The 14,731-nt window shown below is 43.0% G+C and overlaps 1 protein-coding gene across 3 annotated transcripts in view; it reads right to left on the bottom strand.

Moving 5' to 3' along the window:
• Positions 1-14,731, bottom strand: part of NT5DC3 (5'-nucleotidase domain containing 3) — a 43,005-nt gene that overhangs the window by 3,652 nt on the left and 24,622 nt on the right. For all 3 annotated transcript variants that reach the window (XM_083812286.1, XM_083812284.1, XM_083812285.1), the window contains 9 exons: positions 11,157-11,247; positions 9,684-9,821; positions 8,165-8,225; positions 7,844-7,946; positions 7,601-7,702; positions 6,586-6,667; positions 6,135-6,221; positions 2,540-2,680; positions 2,127-2,191 (listed from right to left, as the gene is read on the bottom strand). In XM_083812286.1, coding sequence (XP_083668412.1) covers positions 2,127-2,191; positions 2,540-2,680; positions 6,135-6,221; positions 6,586-6,667; positions 7,601-7,702; positions 7,844-7,946; positions 8,165-8,225; positions 9,684-9,821; positions 11,157-11,247 — 870 coding nt within the window. The remainder of the gene's footprint in view (positions 1-2,126; positions 2,192-2,539; positions 2,681-6,134; positions 6,222-6,585; positions 6,668-7,600; positions 7,703-7,843; positions 7,947-8,164; positions 8,226-9,683; positions 9,822-11,156; positions 11,248-14,731) is intronic.

Raw genomic sequence — 14,731 nt, 5'->3', positions numbered from 1 at the left:
AGCTGGCCATGTCTGTGGGAGGTTTTTTTCAAGTATGTTTTTTTTCAAGTATGTGAACAGAAGAAGGAAGACCAAAGAAAACATAGGTCCTCTACTTGATGGGGAAGGTCACCTCACAGTCAAGGACATCGGCAAAGCAGAGACGTTTAACGCCTTCTTTGTCTCCGTCTTCAACGCTGATGATGGGCTTTGGGACCCTGGGTGCCCTGAGCTGGAGGACCGTGATGGTGAGAATGACAAACTCCCAACAGACCCTGAACGTGTGCGGGATTTACTGCTCCACCTGGATCCATACAAGTCCATGGGTCCGGATGGGATTCATCCCAGGGTGCTTAGAGAGCTGGCTGACATCATTGCTGGACCTCTCTCAATTGTTTTTCAATGGTCTTGGGAATCTGGAGAGGTCCTAGTAGACTGGAAGCTGGCAAATGTTGTACCAATTTTCAAAAAGGGCAAGAAAGAAGACCCTGGCAATTACAGGCCTGTCAGTCTCACGTCAGTGCCTGGTAAAATTATGGAGAAGATTATCCTTGAAGTTATTGAAGCACACCTGGGGGACAATGCAGTCATTGGTCCCAGCCAACATGGGTTCACGAGGGGTAGGTCCTATTTGACTAACTTGATTTCCTTTTATGATAAGATCACCCATCTAGTCTATCAAGGGAAACCAGCTGATGTGATCTTTTTGGATTTCAACAAAGCTTTTGACACAGTTTCCCACAGGATCCTACTGGACAAAATGTCCAGCATACAGCCAAACAAAAACATCATGCAGTGGGTGAGCAATTGGCTGATGGGCAGGGCTCAAAGGGTTGTGGTAAATAGGGCTGTGGTAAATGGGGCCGCATCAGGCTGACGGATAGTCACTAGTGGGGTCCCCCAAGGTTCCATTTTAGGGCCAGTCCTCTTCAATGTTTTTATAAATGATTTGGGATGTAGGAATAGAAGGTGTTTTGAGCAAGTTTGCTGATGACACTAAACCTGGAGGAGTTGCTGACTCTGTTGAGGGTGGAAAGGCCTTGCAGAGAGATCTGGACAGATTGGAGAGCTGGGCGATCACCAACCACATGAAGTTTAACAAAAGCAAGTGCCGGATCCTGCACCTGGGATGGGGCAACACTGGCTATACGTACAGACTGGGCGATGAGATGCTGGAGAGCAGCCCCGCAGAGAGGGATGTGAGTGGGGGTTTTGGTTGATAGCAAGCTGAATATGAGCCAGCAGTGTGCCCTGGCAGCCAGGAGGGCCAACCGTACCCTGGGGTGCATCAAGCACGGCATTGCTAGTCGATCAAGGGAAGGGATTGTCCTGCTCTGCTCTGCGCTGGTGCAGCCTCACCTCGAGTACTGTGTGCAGTTCTGGGCATCACAGTACAAAAAGGACATGAAACTGTTGGAGAGTGTCCAGAGGAGGGCTACGAAGATGGTGAAGGGACTAGAGGGGAAGACGTATGAGGAGCAGCTGCGATCACTTGGCCCATTCATCCTGGAAAAGAGGAGGCTGAGGGGAGACCTCATCGCGGTCTGCAGCTTCCTCATGAGGGGGAGTGGAGGGGCAGGCACCGATCTATTCTCCTTAATCACCAGTGATAGGACCCGAGGGAATGGTGTCAAGCTGCAGCACAGGAGGTTCAGGCAAGACATCAGGAAGAGGTTCTTCACCGAGAGGGTGGTCACACAGTGGAACAGGCGCCCCAGGGAAGTAGTCACTGCACTGAGCCTGTCGGAGTTTAAGAAGGGTTTGGACTGCGCACTTGGTCACATGGTCTGAATTTTTGGGTAGGCCTGTGTGGTGCCAGGAGTTGGACTCGATGATCCTAGTGGGTCCCTTCCAACTCGGGATATTCTATGATTCTATGACCTGACATTACTCTTTCATGCAGAAAACTACTATCTGTTCTAAGGAAGGGGAATAGGGGCTCATATGCACAAAGGTCAGAGGGGAGAAGAGCTGAAGAAGAAACAGGTAAAATTTGCTATGTAAAGCAATATTCTAGAAAGTCAGTAGCTAGCAGAGAATATAAATCAAGAATGGAGAGAAATTCTGGAGAAACCTGTGAAATACATCACATTGAACACTTGGCTACCATGAAGAATATTGCAAATAGCCCAACTTCCATTTCTTACCTCATTTCCTTTCTTTCCTTCTTCCATTCTTCTAAAATCATCTGTGAATCAGGATCACGGTGAACCTGGAACGTAAAGTGTAGATGACAGATAATTAAGGATGTCTTCATAAATGAACCTTTCCATTAATAAACTCTTATCAGCTAACAGGAGATGAGGAATGCTTCAGCAATCATTATACAACAATCACTCACGTACCTTAACCAACTGAAAGCGGGAACCAACACAGCATGACCAGTGGAGGAAGGGGCCAAAATTTTGAGAAAACTAATCATTGCAAATAATTAAAGCATTTATTTGCAGTTAAACTGGGGGCTTCAGTGAGACAGAAACCACTTGCAACATCAAGCATTTAGAAACTTAGCCGGATCCCTTCAGCTATACAGAACCGATTACACATACGCAGAACAAACCTGCATGTGTTCCAGTAATCCTGTCAGAGTCTGTAGCCAGGTCATGGTTTGAATGTACTTCTCTGTGTTCATGATTTTAATCTCTGATCGTAACTCTGGAATAATTGCACCAGTGCGCCAGCCATGCTTCAGGGTCAAATCCTATTTACCAAAAAGTATTAAAAAGAATGCAAGTATTAGTCTTAAAAAGAACTACTTAAAGGAATTGAATAATTTGACCATTCTTTACTCCCAAAGTGTACTAATTTAAATTGCTTCTTCTGCATAAGCAGACATATTAAACAGCGGGACTTAATTGTGCCAACATGCAACAGATTTTAATTTTAGAGTAAGCTCCAAATCCCACATCTTCCAAGAGGAAGATATTATAGATGAGATCTTTGCTGCTGTCAGAAGCATATGGAGGAAATTGTGTTGGGTTCGTGGTGTCTACCCATTCACACACAGTTGACAGAAGGCCCTATCAGGACCTCCAGCTATTCAAGCTTCTCCTGACAAGTATAAGACGAGGCAGCTGCTATCTGTGTTCTTTCCTCCATTGTGCCAAAGAGTAGAGCTTCCTCCTTCTTCACTTGGTCCTCAGCCCTACATAGCACCCAGGCTTACTTTTCTTTTTAAAAGCATGTTGGGCAAAAATATTAACATCCACTGCTGAACCACAATACAGCAGCATGGCTGACAATCAGTCTTGTAAAGGAATTAATACACAAGGAATTACAGAAGAGTTAAGTGATGGTAACTTATTCTGAAGTAAGAGTGAACAGCACATTTGCTTGTAAGGTAATATGAAAACACATGGACAGGGGGGCTGCAAACCCCAGCAAAATCTCAGGAAGAAAGTCAGTTTACTAGTAGTGACAGAAAGATTGCCTCCTGCCATTCAAAACAGAAGTTCATTCAGCTCTTATTACACTTAGTAGCAAATGTCATCCAAATCAGCTACATCCTGTACGTTTGGATATCCGTCTTTACTTTCTGCTACATCTGGCACAATCGGTATCTGGATCAGGAATGCAAACTCACATCCCTGGGCTCAGGGTGTAAACAAGTTAAATGCTACAAGTAGGTGGAAAACAGGGTCAGCCTTTTATGGCACCAATTGTCTTCAACGCAGGAAAAGCAACTATCAATTGGAATTTTGCTCTATTCAGAAATCTCAAATGGAAGAGCGTTATACTGAATAATTGTGGAAGAAGAGAGGGAATCCAACAAAAAGTCTCGTATTTTATCTCACAGTATCACAGTATCACAGATTTCTAGGTTGGAAGAGACCTCAAGATCATCGAGTCCAACCTCCGACCTAACACTAAGTACTCCACTAAACCATATCGCTAAGCTCTACATCTAAACGTCTTTTAAAGACCTCCAGGGATGGTGACTCCACCACCTCCCTGGGCAGCCCGTTCCAATGCCTAACAACCCTTTCGGTAAAGAAGTTCTTCCTAACATCCAACCTAAAACTCCCCTGTCGCAACTTTCGCCCATTCCCCCTCGTCCTGTCACCAGGCACGTGGGAGAACAGACCAACCCCCACCTCGCTACAGCCTCCTTTAAGGTAACTGTAGAGAGAAATAAGGTCGTCCCTGAGCCTCCTCTTCTCCAGGCTGAACAACCCCAGCTCCCTCAGCCGCTCCTCGTAAGACTTGTTCTCCAGACCCCTCACCAGCTTGGTCGCCCTTCTCTGGACTCGCTCGAGCACCTCCATGTCCTTCCTGTAGCGAGGGGCCCAAAACTAAACACAGTACTCGAGGTGCGGCCTCACCAGAGCCGAGTACAGGGGCACAATCACTTCCCTAGACCTGCTGGCCACACTGCTTCTTATACAGGCCAGGATGCTGTTGGCCTTCTTGGCCACCTGGGCACACTGCTGGCTCATATTCAGCCGACTATCAACCAATACTCCCAGGTCCTTCTCGGCCAGGCAGCTTTCCAGCCACTCATCTCCCAGCCTGTAGCGCTGCTTGGGGTTGTTACGCCCCAGGTGCAGGACCCGGCACTTGGCCTTGTTGAACTTCATGCAGTTGACCTCAGCCCATCGCTCCAGCCTATCCAGATCCTCCTGGAGAGCCTTCCTGCCCTCGAGCAGATCGTCACACGCCCCTAACTTGGTGTCATCTGCAAACTTACTGAGGGTGCACTCGATCCCCTCATCCAGATCATCGATACAGATATTAAAGAGGACCGGCCCCAGTACCGAGCCCTGGGGGACACCACTAGTGACCGGCCTCCAACCAGATTTGACTCCATTCACCACAACTCTCTGGGCCCGGCCATCCAGCCAGTTTCTAACCCAGCGAAGCGTACGCCAGTCCAAGCCCCGAGCAGCCAGTTTCTTGAGGAGAATGTTGTGGGGAACGGTGTCAAAAGCCTTACTGAGGTCAAGGTAAACCACATCCACAGCCTTTCCCTCATCCACCAAGCGCGTCACTTGGTCATAGAAGGAGATCAGGTTCGTCAAGCAGGACCTGCCTTTCATAAACCCATGCTGACTGGGCCTGATCGCCTGCTTGCCCTGCAAGTGCCGCGTGATGACCCTCAAGATAATCTGCTCCATGAGCTTTCCTGGCACTGAGGTCAAACTGACAGGCCTATCGTTCCCCGGGTCTGCCCTGCGGCCCTTCTTATAGATGGGCGTCACATTGGCTAGCCGCCAGTCAACTGGGACCTCCCCCGATAGCCAGGACTGCCGATAAATGATGGAAAGCGGCTCGGCCAGCTCCTCCGCCAGTTCTTTCAGTACCCTCGGGTGCATCCCATCCAGCCCCATCGACTTGCGCACATCCAAGATCCGTAGCAGGTCGCCAACCATTTCCTCATGGATAGCGAAGGCCACATCCTGCTCCCCATCCCCTTCCACCAGCTCAAGGCACTGGGTATCCAGAGAACAACCGGTATTGCCGCTAAAGACTGAGGCAAAGGCGGCATTAAGCACCTCAGCCTTTTCCTCATCCTTAGTAACTAGGTTTCCCCTCGCATCCAGTAAAGGATGGAGATTCTCCTTAGTCCTCCGTTTCGCGTTGATATATTTGTAAAAGGATTTTTTGTTGTCTTTAACGGCAGTAGCCAGATTGAGCTCCAGATGAGCTCTGGCCTTTCTAATTTTCTCCCTGCACAGCCTCGCTACATCCTTGTAGTCCTCCTCAGTGGCCCGCCCTTTTTTCCAAAGATTATAAACCCTCTTTTTTCTGCTAAGCACAAGCCGCAACTCTCTGTTGAGCCAGGCCGGTCTTCTTCCACGCCGGCTCGTCTTTGGGCACGTGGGGACGGACCGCTCCTGTGCCATCACGATTTCCTTCTTGAGGAGTGCCCAGCCTTCCTGGACTCCTCTGCCCTTCAGAACCGCCTCCCAAGGGACTCGGCCAACCAGCGTCCTGAGCAGCTCAAAGTCAGCCCTCCGGAAGTCCAATACAGCAGTTTTACTGGTCCCCTTCCTGGCCTCGCCAAGAATAGAGAACTCTACCATTTCGTGGTCACTCTGCCCAAGACAGTTTCCGACCACCACATCTCCCACCAGTCCTTCTCTGTTTCTGAAGAGAAGGTCTAGCGGGGCACCATGCTAGCGGGGCATCTCGTTTCATGAAAGCAAACTACTTACTGCCAAGTCGCTGTAGATGTGATCACCGAAGTAGAGAACCTTAGAGCCCCTCCAGCCAGTAAGCTTCAGAAATTCATATAAGTTACCCTGCAGAAATGACACGTACATTGTAGCAGTATGCAGTTTGCACAATCACAGGCAGGAAAAAGGTATTCAGTACACACCTAAATATATTTTTCTATCAAGAATCTTGCTCTCAGTTTATATATTATGAATCCCGAGTGCCATGTGTAATTTCAGTAATACTATAACCTTTCACTTGCCGCTTTGAGAGGCAAGTAAACTGCAGACATATAATACCAGCAATTAATTTGAACTACCAAAATTATTAAAAGAACTCTTAAAAAATACCTTGTTTTCAGAAGCCTTTGTGATAGCTGAAGAAATTTAAGACTGTAGGGAACAGGTATTAAACCTGAACTGAAAGTGTAGAAAGTTATTTAAAGGGTACCTGTTTATAAATCTGGCCTTTCTGCAATTTGTGAATTTTGTCCCAAAGCAACACTCCCCTTTCATTCACTTTCCGAAACGGTCTAGAACAGAATTACACACAATTGTTACGCTGCTGTAAAAACTGACAGAATATTTCAAAAGTGAAAAAAGTGAAAATATTCATCTTTCTAAAGGAAAATGTGCCTTATAGCATCTAAATACTTTGTGAGAGAGAAGGTAAAGCTCCAAAACTTCAGCTTTAGCCAGGTAAATGCAATCTATCTACGCAGTATACTGATAAAAACTATAACAGAGTTTGAGAACAACCGTTGAGAACTAAGGCAGGGAACCAGCCTCCACAGACAGAAGGCAGAAAACAGTGACAATGGTCTGCCATTAAGAAGTAATCCCAAAAAGGAATAAAAAATATTTAAAATCTTGCCCAATACCTCACTTTGTACAACTGAACAACTGAAGGAGGCAGTACAGGACTGGGGGCTGGAAGGATAGCAAAGTTTTTTTTTGAAATTAAATTGAAAATGAAGCAAAGAGGAAAAAATTCCCACTTTAATCTCACTTTCAAAGTCTTAAGTACACATAAAGGAAGAGGTGTTTTTCAAGTGCAAAAGTAGTACATATGCATTGCAAATATATTTACTTAACTGAACAAGTAGTTCGAATACTACAGCCTGTCAGCCAGTCTGCCCTTTAAATATTACATGTGACTAAACAAAACTACAAGTAATGAAAAAGATTTCCAGTAAGGGATGTTAAAAAGGCATTTAAAACAACCTCTATGACCCTAACTCAGTCCCGTAGGCCTGTCTTAACTATTGCACCTTTCTCGGGTAAGAAATGGTAATATTTGTCCTTCAGAACTGGGTGTTTCTGCATTTTGTATTTAATTAAATCCTATCTAAGGTCATTACAATTTAAATTTACGTTGCACCCAAATCAAAATATTTCATTAACATCCTCTACAGCCTTATATGGAATAAGCTGCTTGAATCAGTCCTTACTGACTAAATACCCACCTTCGCTTATCATTGAAAAAGTTTGGCTTATCAGCCTGTACAATGACCACATCAAAGAGATCCCTCCAGTCCTTGCCGACTATGAACTTCATGCCTTTGTCCCTAAAAAGGACAAAGGGTTATTAACACCAAAGCCTAACAGAAATGCCATTATCTGTGTAACGTAATGAATTACATTCAACCACCTCATCCTCCCCATCCTTTACATATGTATAGTTGAACAACAAACAACTGTTCACTTACACAAAACTGCTGGGACTGTTTGTGATAAGAAACATCTTCTTGCCATGATCAGCCAGCTTTGCTAACACTGCACGAGTTTGTTCAGCATAGCAGATGTATTTCTCTGTGAGGATTGGTGAAGATAAAGTATTAATTTAAAGTTTTTCAACAGAATGTTTTTCTGTGTTCAACCAAGGGTTCAGATGTTATACTTAACAGAGGCAACCTTTGCAAGTGGAAACACCTCTTCCAAGCTTTAAAATTTAGAATTAGTGATATTAAATAAGGAAGCCAGAAAGATCATTACACAAAGCTTTGACAGATGATCTCATCAGTACTTACCAATATCTGCTTCAATTGCTCTATACATTATTCCTTTGATGTGGACATCCCTGATTGAATCCTGTCAGGAAAGCAACAGAGCACTGAAGAACTGAGAGATCTTTTCAAATATAAGAATCATGCTCACTGTGTATCAGTAATTTGCTTTTATAACAACTGCTTTCTCTTAATTACATTTTCAACTTTACAGAAATGCCATGCAGTAATCATTATGTGCGCACCACCACTAGACAAGGAGTAAACTTGTTCTCCAAGAAAATAACTTCATACTTTCAGGAAAGTACAAACCAGGAGCTGTAACAACTGTGAAAGAGAGCTCGAAAGGGTAAAGTTGGGTGAAATCCCACTGCAGAAGCCGAGTCATCACAGGTTTCTAATGACCTCTGGAGCAGAACACATTCCTTTCCTTGGGCGGGGGGGGGCAGAGGAGACACAAGTCAGATTTTAGACTATCATTCCCAAATGCCCTGGCTATTAAAAAAAAAAATACAAACAGAAAAAAGAAGCTAAATCCTTAAGCAAAGGAGCCGTAAGGGTACTCTGAGGGCATTTGGCAGCTCTCAGTTTAGGATACCGATACTGCCACACTGGCACTTACACAAGGTTTAAGGGCATAAATGCTACAAATTCTTTTAGAAATGCCACTTATGGGGCTTCAAAAATGTTGGTAACACTGAGCAGTTAAATGTATGGACGTTTTTAGAAACCTTTCAGCAAAAGCCAAAAACACTAGCCTTCTGACTATGTAACTACAGGCACAAGGGAAACTTAGCAGGAGGTCAAAAGTTTCTTAAAGCCTATCTGATCTACATGGGTAAGTGAGTTCAGTATTCAGGCCCATCGCATGCACTTAACTACTCAGGTTTAATATATCTCAAAAAAAGGGGCCATGAAAAGATTTTGGGTGGAAAGCTCATACAAACACCACCAACTTGAGAGTGACCTCTTCTGTTCTTAAGTAATCATAACACAACTTTAACTCCTCTGGAGGATACAGCCTGTGGAACCGGGAGAGTCAAATTACTCCAGTCATTACTACTAGACTTTTTTTGGAGTAGGAACATAAGCAAACAAGCAAACGAGATATGCCAAAAGCAAGAGACAAAAAACAGTCTTATACTAGTAGAAATACAGAGGCAGTACAACTGAAAGCTCCATGTAATTCCCCACAGACTCTAACAATTCCTGCTAGCAAGAAAAGTAGACCTTCAATAGCAAGCAAAGAAGCTTTACTGCCATATGAGAGCTTCTTTACGTTACTCCTATCCCCCCACAAACCTGAAGAAAGAACAACTGCCATAAAACATTATATTTAAAAAAAAATTGCTAAAATATTCAGTTTATTTCCAAGGTCTACCATCATTTTACTTATGGTTTTTTTTAATGGTTTTTAGCTATAATTACTCTATACAAAACCTAAAGTTGATGTCTGGAGCTAACACAGGAGGTTGAGTCTTCAAAGTGCTCACAGATAAGATGCACAAATGTATAGGTTTACCTAAGTCTTCAAAGTTAATACCTTGACGTCTTTGTACAGATGAACAGGCTCATAGTCTATGTTGTTTTTCAGAAAATATTCATTTACACAAGAAAGGAGTGTCATTTCCGGCAAGGAAAATATATCCATGAATTGCTTCATTGTGTTTCCTTGTGAGCTCTACATATGGGTGGGAAGAAAAAAAAAGAAAAGGTCAAACGTTTCTCAGATAAGGACTTTTGTTCATTTAATATAAACACTTCAGACTAGTTGGAAATATGGCTTCTGCCACCACTCTTCTCATTGCTTTAGGATTCTTGCTGAATTGACAGAATTTCAATAAAGTAACTCCAACAAAAGCATTGGCTTTATTTTAAAAATTAATCATGAATAATCACTGCTTTAAGAGCAATATTTTAATTTATAAACACATAAAAGACAGTGCTCAGCTAAGTCAGGAAAAACACCTAAAGACCTCTTTACCAAATGTCTACAAATCTACAAGTAACAAGCACTGATTGTTGACAAGGGGTGAGGGGGGCAGGAAGTCTGGTGGGGTTTTTTGAATAAAGTAGAATACTAACTAGGACTGCAAAACAATTTGCCTCCTTGTAAAGAGATAGTAAAAAGCTGTAAGAATCTACAATTACTAATGCAAGAACAGAAGAATAGATGCCCACTCTGCGAAAGCTGAAACTCTGGTTAATTTTCATGTAAGTAGAGAACCTCATTATACAGGAACAAATACTTCAAGTAAAACAGCCAGGCAGCTTTCCTCAAGACAGCACACTGGTCGAGATCACAGAATGGTTGAGGTTGGAAGGGACGTCTGGAGGCTAACCGGTCCAATGGCCCTGGTCAAGCAGGGCCACCAAGAGCTGGGGAATGCCAGGCTGATATTCCCAACTGCTGCTGCTGCTCCAGAGACCTAAGTTGGTAATCCTAAAGTCGGTTCCTTAAAACAAGGAACAAGTGTAGTAAAACAAAGTGCCCCACAGCACAAAGAAAGGTCTTTCCTGTCAGCAAGGAATGAACACCCGGAAGTAAAGGAGCTCAAATTAATTTGGTTTTGGCTAAAAAGATAGCATATATTTTTGGAAAAGTGGAAGGAACTTTCCAGTAAGATCAACTTCTCCATAAAGTCAAATCCTAAACTGAAAATTGTTCATGTTTTGTCCAGCTCTCTTACTGTCACTGTACCAGCTCATATGCAAGAGAAGCCTCCATACATTTACATGCTGCTACATCAGGGAAGCCATTAGACCACCAGGAAGAGTTATGTAGCCACTTCTGCCTGTATGGCTCGGAAAGGGAACAGTGAAAGAAGAAACTACAGCAAGTGGGAGAAAGAAAGGGTGTTTGTCACTTCAGAGGGCAACCTTCCTGTCCAGCACCATAAGTCAGTCAGGCACTGAGGAAAACAACTGTTAGTAGAAACAAGAACAAAACGTAACCCCACCTCCCTCACCCCTTCAGAAGATTATTTAGTTTTTAAATAGCAGTTGGTATTTTTACCTTTCCATAAAAGTCACTCATTTGTTCCAAGGGGACATGGGAACCATCATACATTGCAATGACTTCTTCATCTGGGACAACGCTGAGGCCTCTGGAAAGCAACGTAAGATTCAGTTCAAAAGTCACGCTGAAATTTTCAAGTAATTACTGAATGAAACTCTAACAGATTAACACTTAAATCTGGAGCTTACTGAAATACTAATAATGACATAAGAACACACTGGTCTAGGTTAAAACACCGTCTCTCCTTACAGAACAAGTAACGTTTTAACACGCTGACGCAGGCGGAACACGTTCCAAATTTAAGTCCCTTTCACTTTCTTAAGAGGAGAAAAAGCTAATTAGTCTCCATTGAAAGTCTGCCTCAAGGGTTTGGAAGCAGCTAGAGCTTCCAGTTTCTGAACACAAAGTAATTCCTCAGTCTGCCTTTGTTTCGTAAAGCACTGATGATGTGATAGAGTTTAAACCAGATTATTCTGCAGCATGCCCTTGAAGACTGAAGGGAAACAAACACATACACAACCTCTATCTCAATAAGAGTTTAAGCTCTATCAACAGTTTAGCTTCCCAAAATTTAACACTACTTGAAGGACTGTTGACAAATAATGAAAATACAGCAGCACAACAACAAATGGGGGAGAAGAGACATCATCTGTCACCACAGTCTCTATCAACTACTAAGTTAGGAAGGGCTTTAGTGTTTTTATTTTGTTTTGTTTTCGTTGTTTTTAAATATTGACAGTATGAAGCATCCTGTATTGAAGCACCTGAACGCTGCAGACATGCAATAATCCTCACCAGAGGACACAGAAGTGGAGGGGAAGGGCAGAGAGGTTTTGCTTAAGACTGAAGAACGCAAACAAAAGCTAGGTCATATGCTCCTTTTCTCCTCAAATGCTTTTGCAGCCCTGCATGCAAGACAGTTGATTTCAGAGCCTCCGTTTCTTGATCATACCCAAAGTGTTGTAAGACATTAAAAATAAATAAATGAATAAGTCCGGTGCTTTCAGCTATCAGTTTGTATCAGCCTTGCAGTGGAATGGCATGATATATGAGCTTCCACCAAGCTGCTGTGGCAGCAGAGGCCCATGTTAACTATCTCCTTTAGTGCGCTTCTCAATGCTACATTGACTTGTGCATGGCTCTGTGCTACTGCTGGTAGCACTGCAGCCTTCAAGTTAGTACTGCACAGGACAGGACAGAGCAGATAACTCTGTTACAAAATGAAAAAAGTTATTCGTGTCATCCACTCCACAGCAGTAAAGAGAAAGAAATGCAAGAAAAATGTGAAATGTCTACCAAGTAATACCATCACAACCAAGGACTGACTCATGTTCTAGTCTGTGGACAGCTATGCCAAAGGGTACTTGAATGCTGACTGCTACAGATCTAGACCTATTTAAACACAAATCCAGAGAGAGGACGATAAACATCTGTGAAATCCAGAGAGAGAAGACTGTGTAGGCAAAGCTGCAGATCAGTTCTGTCATAAGACCCGCAGTCATGACACAGTTCACAGTCCAGCTGTACAAGTACTATGTTCATCCTATTCCACTCACAGCATGGCACTAAAAACACCACAGTTCATCTAAAGTAGTGCTTCCACTGCTGTTCTTGGAAACGTGCCTCGTCAGAACGGTGCCAGAATTGCTTAAAATCTCTCAGTGCAAATGAGGCTGTACATTTGGGCAAGTCCTGCTACTTTCAGCTGTATGATTGGCCTACAAATGTGTAAAGCACAAAGAAAGTTAAAACTATGAAGTACAGATACACAGCAACTGACAGCAAAGTTCAATGGTGGTACGGAAGAGAAAAGTAGTCTTCTTTTACGCAAAACTAAGAGAACGTATATGGGCAAGCAGTCTGTCCAGGATCGCTTTGGGTGTGGAAGACAAGTGACACTAGCTCTTCAGCTCAACATCTCTTTGGTGTCTTCTTCATTGGTGCCCATGTGCTGGCTCTGGGTGTGCCTTCTGTACTAGGAGTTGACAGCAGCAGCTGTCTTCTCCCTCTTCATCCTGTCCCACTCTGAATCATAAAGCAACACTGCTGATGGACTCACCACCCACTTGTCTTCTCATCTGGGTCATTCTACAGCTTCAGTCATACCTTCTCTCCTCCTGAAGTCTTCTCTCAAGGCCTTCGGTCTCTTTCTTGTTCCCCTCAACCCCATATGGGAGAACAGCAGGTAAACATACGGGTATCTTAATGACCGACTGAAACAGGTACCACCAACGCATGCCAGCCTTTTGCCCCTTCCATCAACATTCCTTCTGGTGTCCTTGGATTCATTTGTTTCCATTCGTACCTCATTCATACCAATCTTAGTATTTCTACTACATACCTCTACAGATAAATATATATTTGATTACATCACCTAGCCTTTAATCTGGCAATTTAGCATTTTTCCAAAGTTCAGTACTGACCCTACCTGCCCCTTAAAAATTTATATATAGAACATATTTTATATAAATACTATACACACAATGTATTAATTTCTTCCTTATGCTCAAGTACATCCTGTCTTGAAAATCTGCCACCTCAGTGAATTGCTAGCACAGCAGCTGAAGCTTTAGACTCACCAACACTTATTTTCAAAAAATGTAATTTTTTATTTATTTATTTTTTTAATATCACCATAGAGAGTTATGCTTTTCCCTCGCTGGGAAGTGGCATTTATATTTTATTTTAATGGCCATTTCAAAATCTTCTGAAGTGACCGCCTCTTTAAATGAATCTACAACCACTGACTTTTCGATTGAGTCATATGGTTCCTTCGGTTCTTTCCTAACCCTGTATAAATGATTGCTTAGGGGAAAAAAAAAGAAAACAACAAAAAAAAACACAGCAACCATTTTTGACAGTTGAAAATACACAGTAATTATTCTACATCAGCATGTATAAGACACAAGTAAATGGTATACAGTTTCACTACAAGTCCAATGATGATACAAACAGAACTCACAATGTTTTGGAAGATCCAGACATCCACTACACTGTTAATATCATCCTAATGCTGGACCATGACATCATTTCTTCCTTCTGACTGAATCATGTACCTATCTGCCCAGTTTGCAAACAATGATGTAATGAGCACACTATCGTTATTTCGTGCTAGCATACGCTTACATACCAACCCCCAGAGTAAATTACCTCAAGGCTGCATTGTCTTTTGTCGCCTAAGGAAAACTTTTTGTCAAGTGAAATTAAGAAAAGTGCTTGGGCTTGTTTATTTTAAAGTATGGCATTGAGTGTGGTGTTCATATCAATCACATAGTGCTTCATTACCACAAACTAAGCCATACCAAAGACTCTCATATTTAAGATCACCTGCAGTAAGCCTATACCATGTAACAAAGTACAGCACAGAGTCTACCAATTTTACATTAATTTAGTAAATTCAAAAAGTGTCACCCTGTGTGGACACAAAGCTATGACCACATCGCGCTTGCAGAATGACGTTTCCAAACTTAAAAGCTCTCTGCAAATACAGCAAAACCTCTCAAGTGTATCTGCAACCACATTCAAGTCATGCTAACGGGCACTCTGTGACAACTATTTGCATAGAAAGCACC

Source organism: Anser anser (genome assembly GCF_964211835.1).
Source record: "Anser anser genome assembly, chromosome: 1".
Classification (NCBI taxonomy): domain Eukaryota; kingdom Metazoa; phylum Chordata; class Aves; order Anseriformes; family Anatidae; genus Anser; species Anser anser.
Note: the sequence above shows the minus strand (reverse complement) of the source record. Positions and strands in the feature narration are given on the sequence as shown.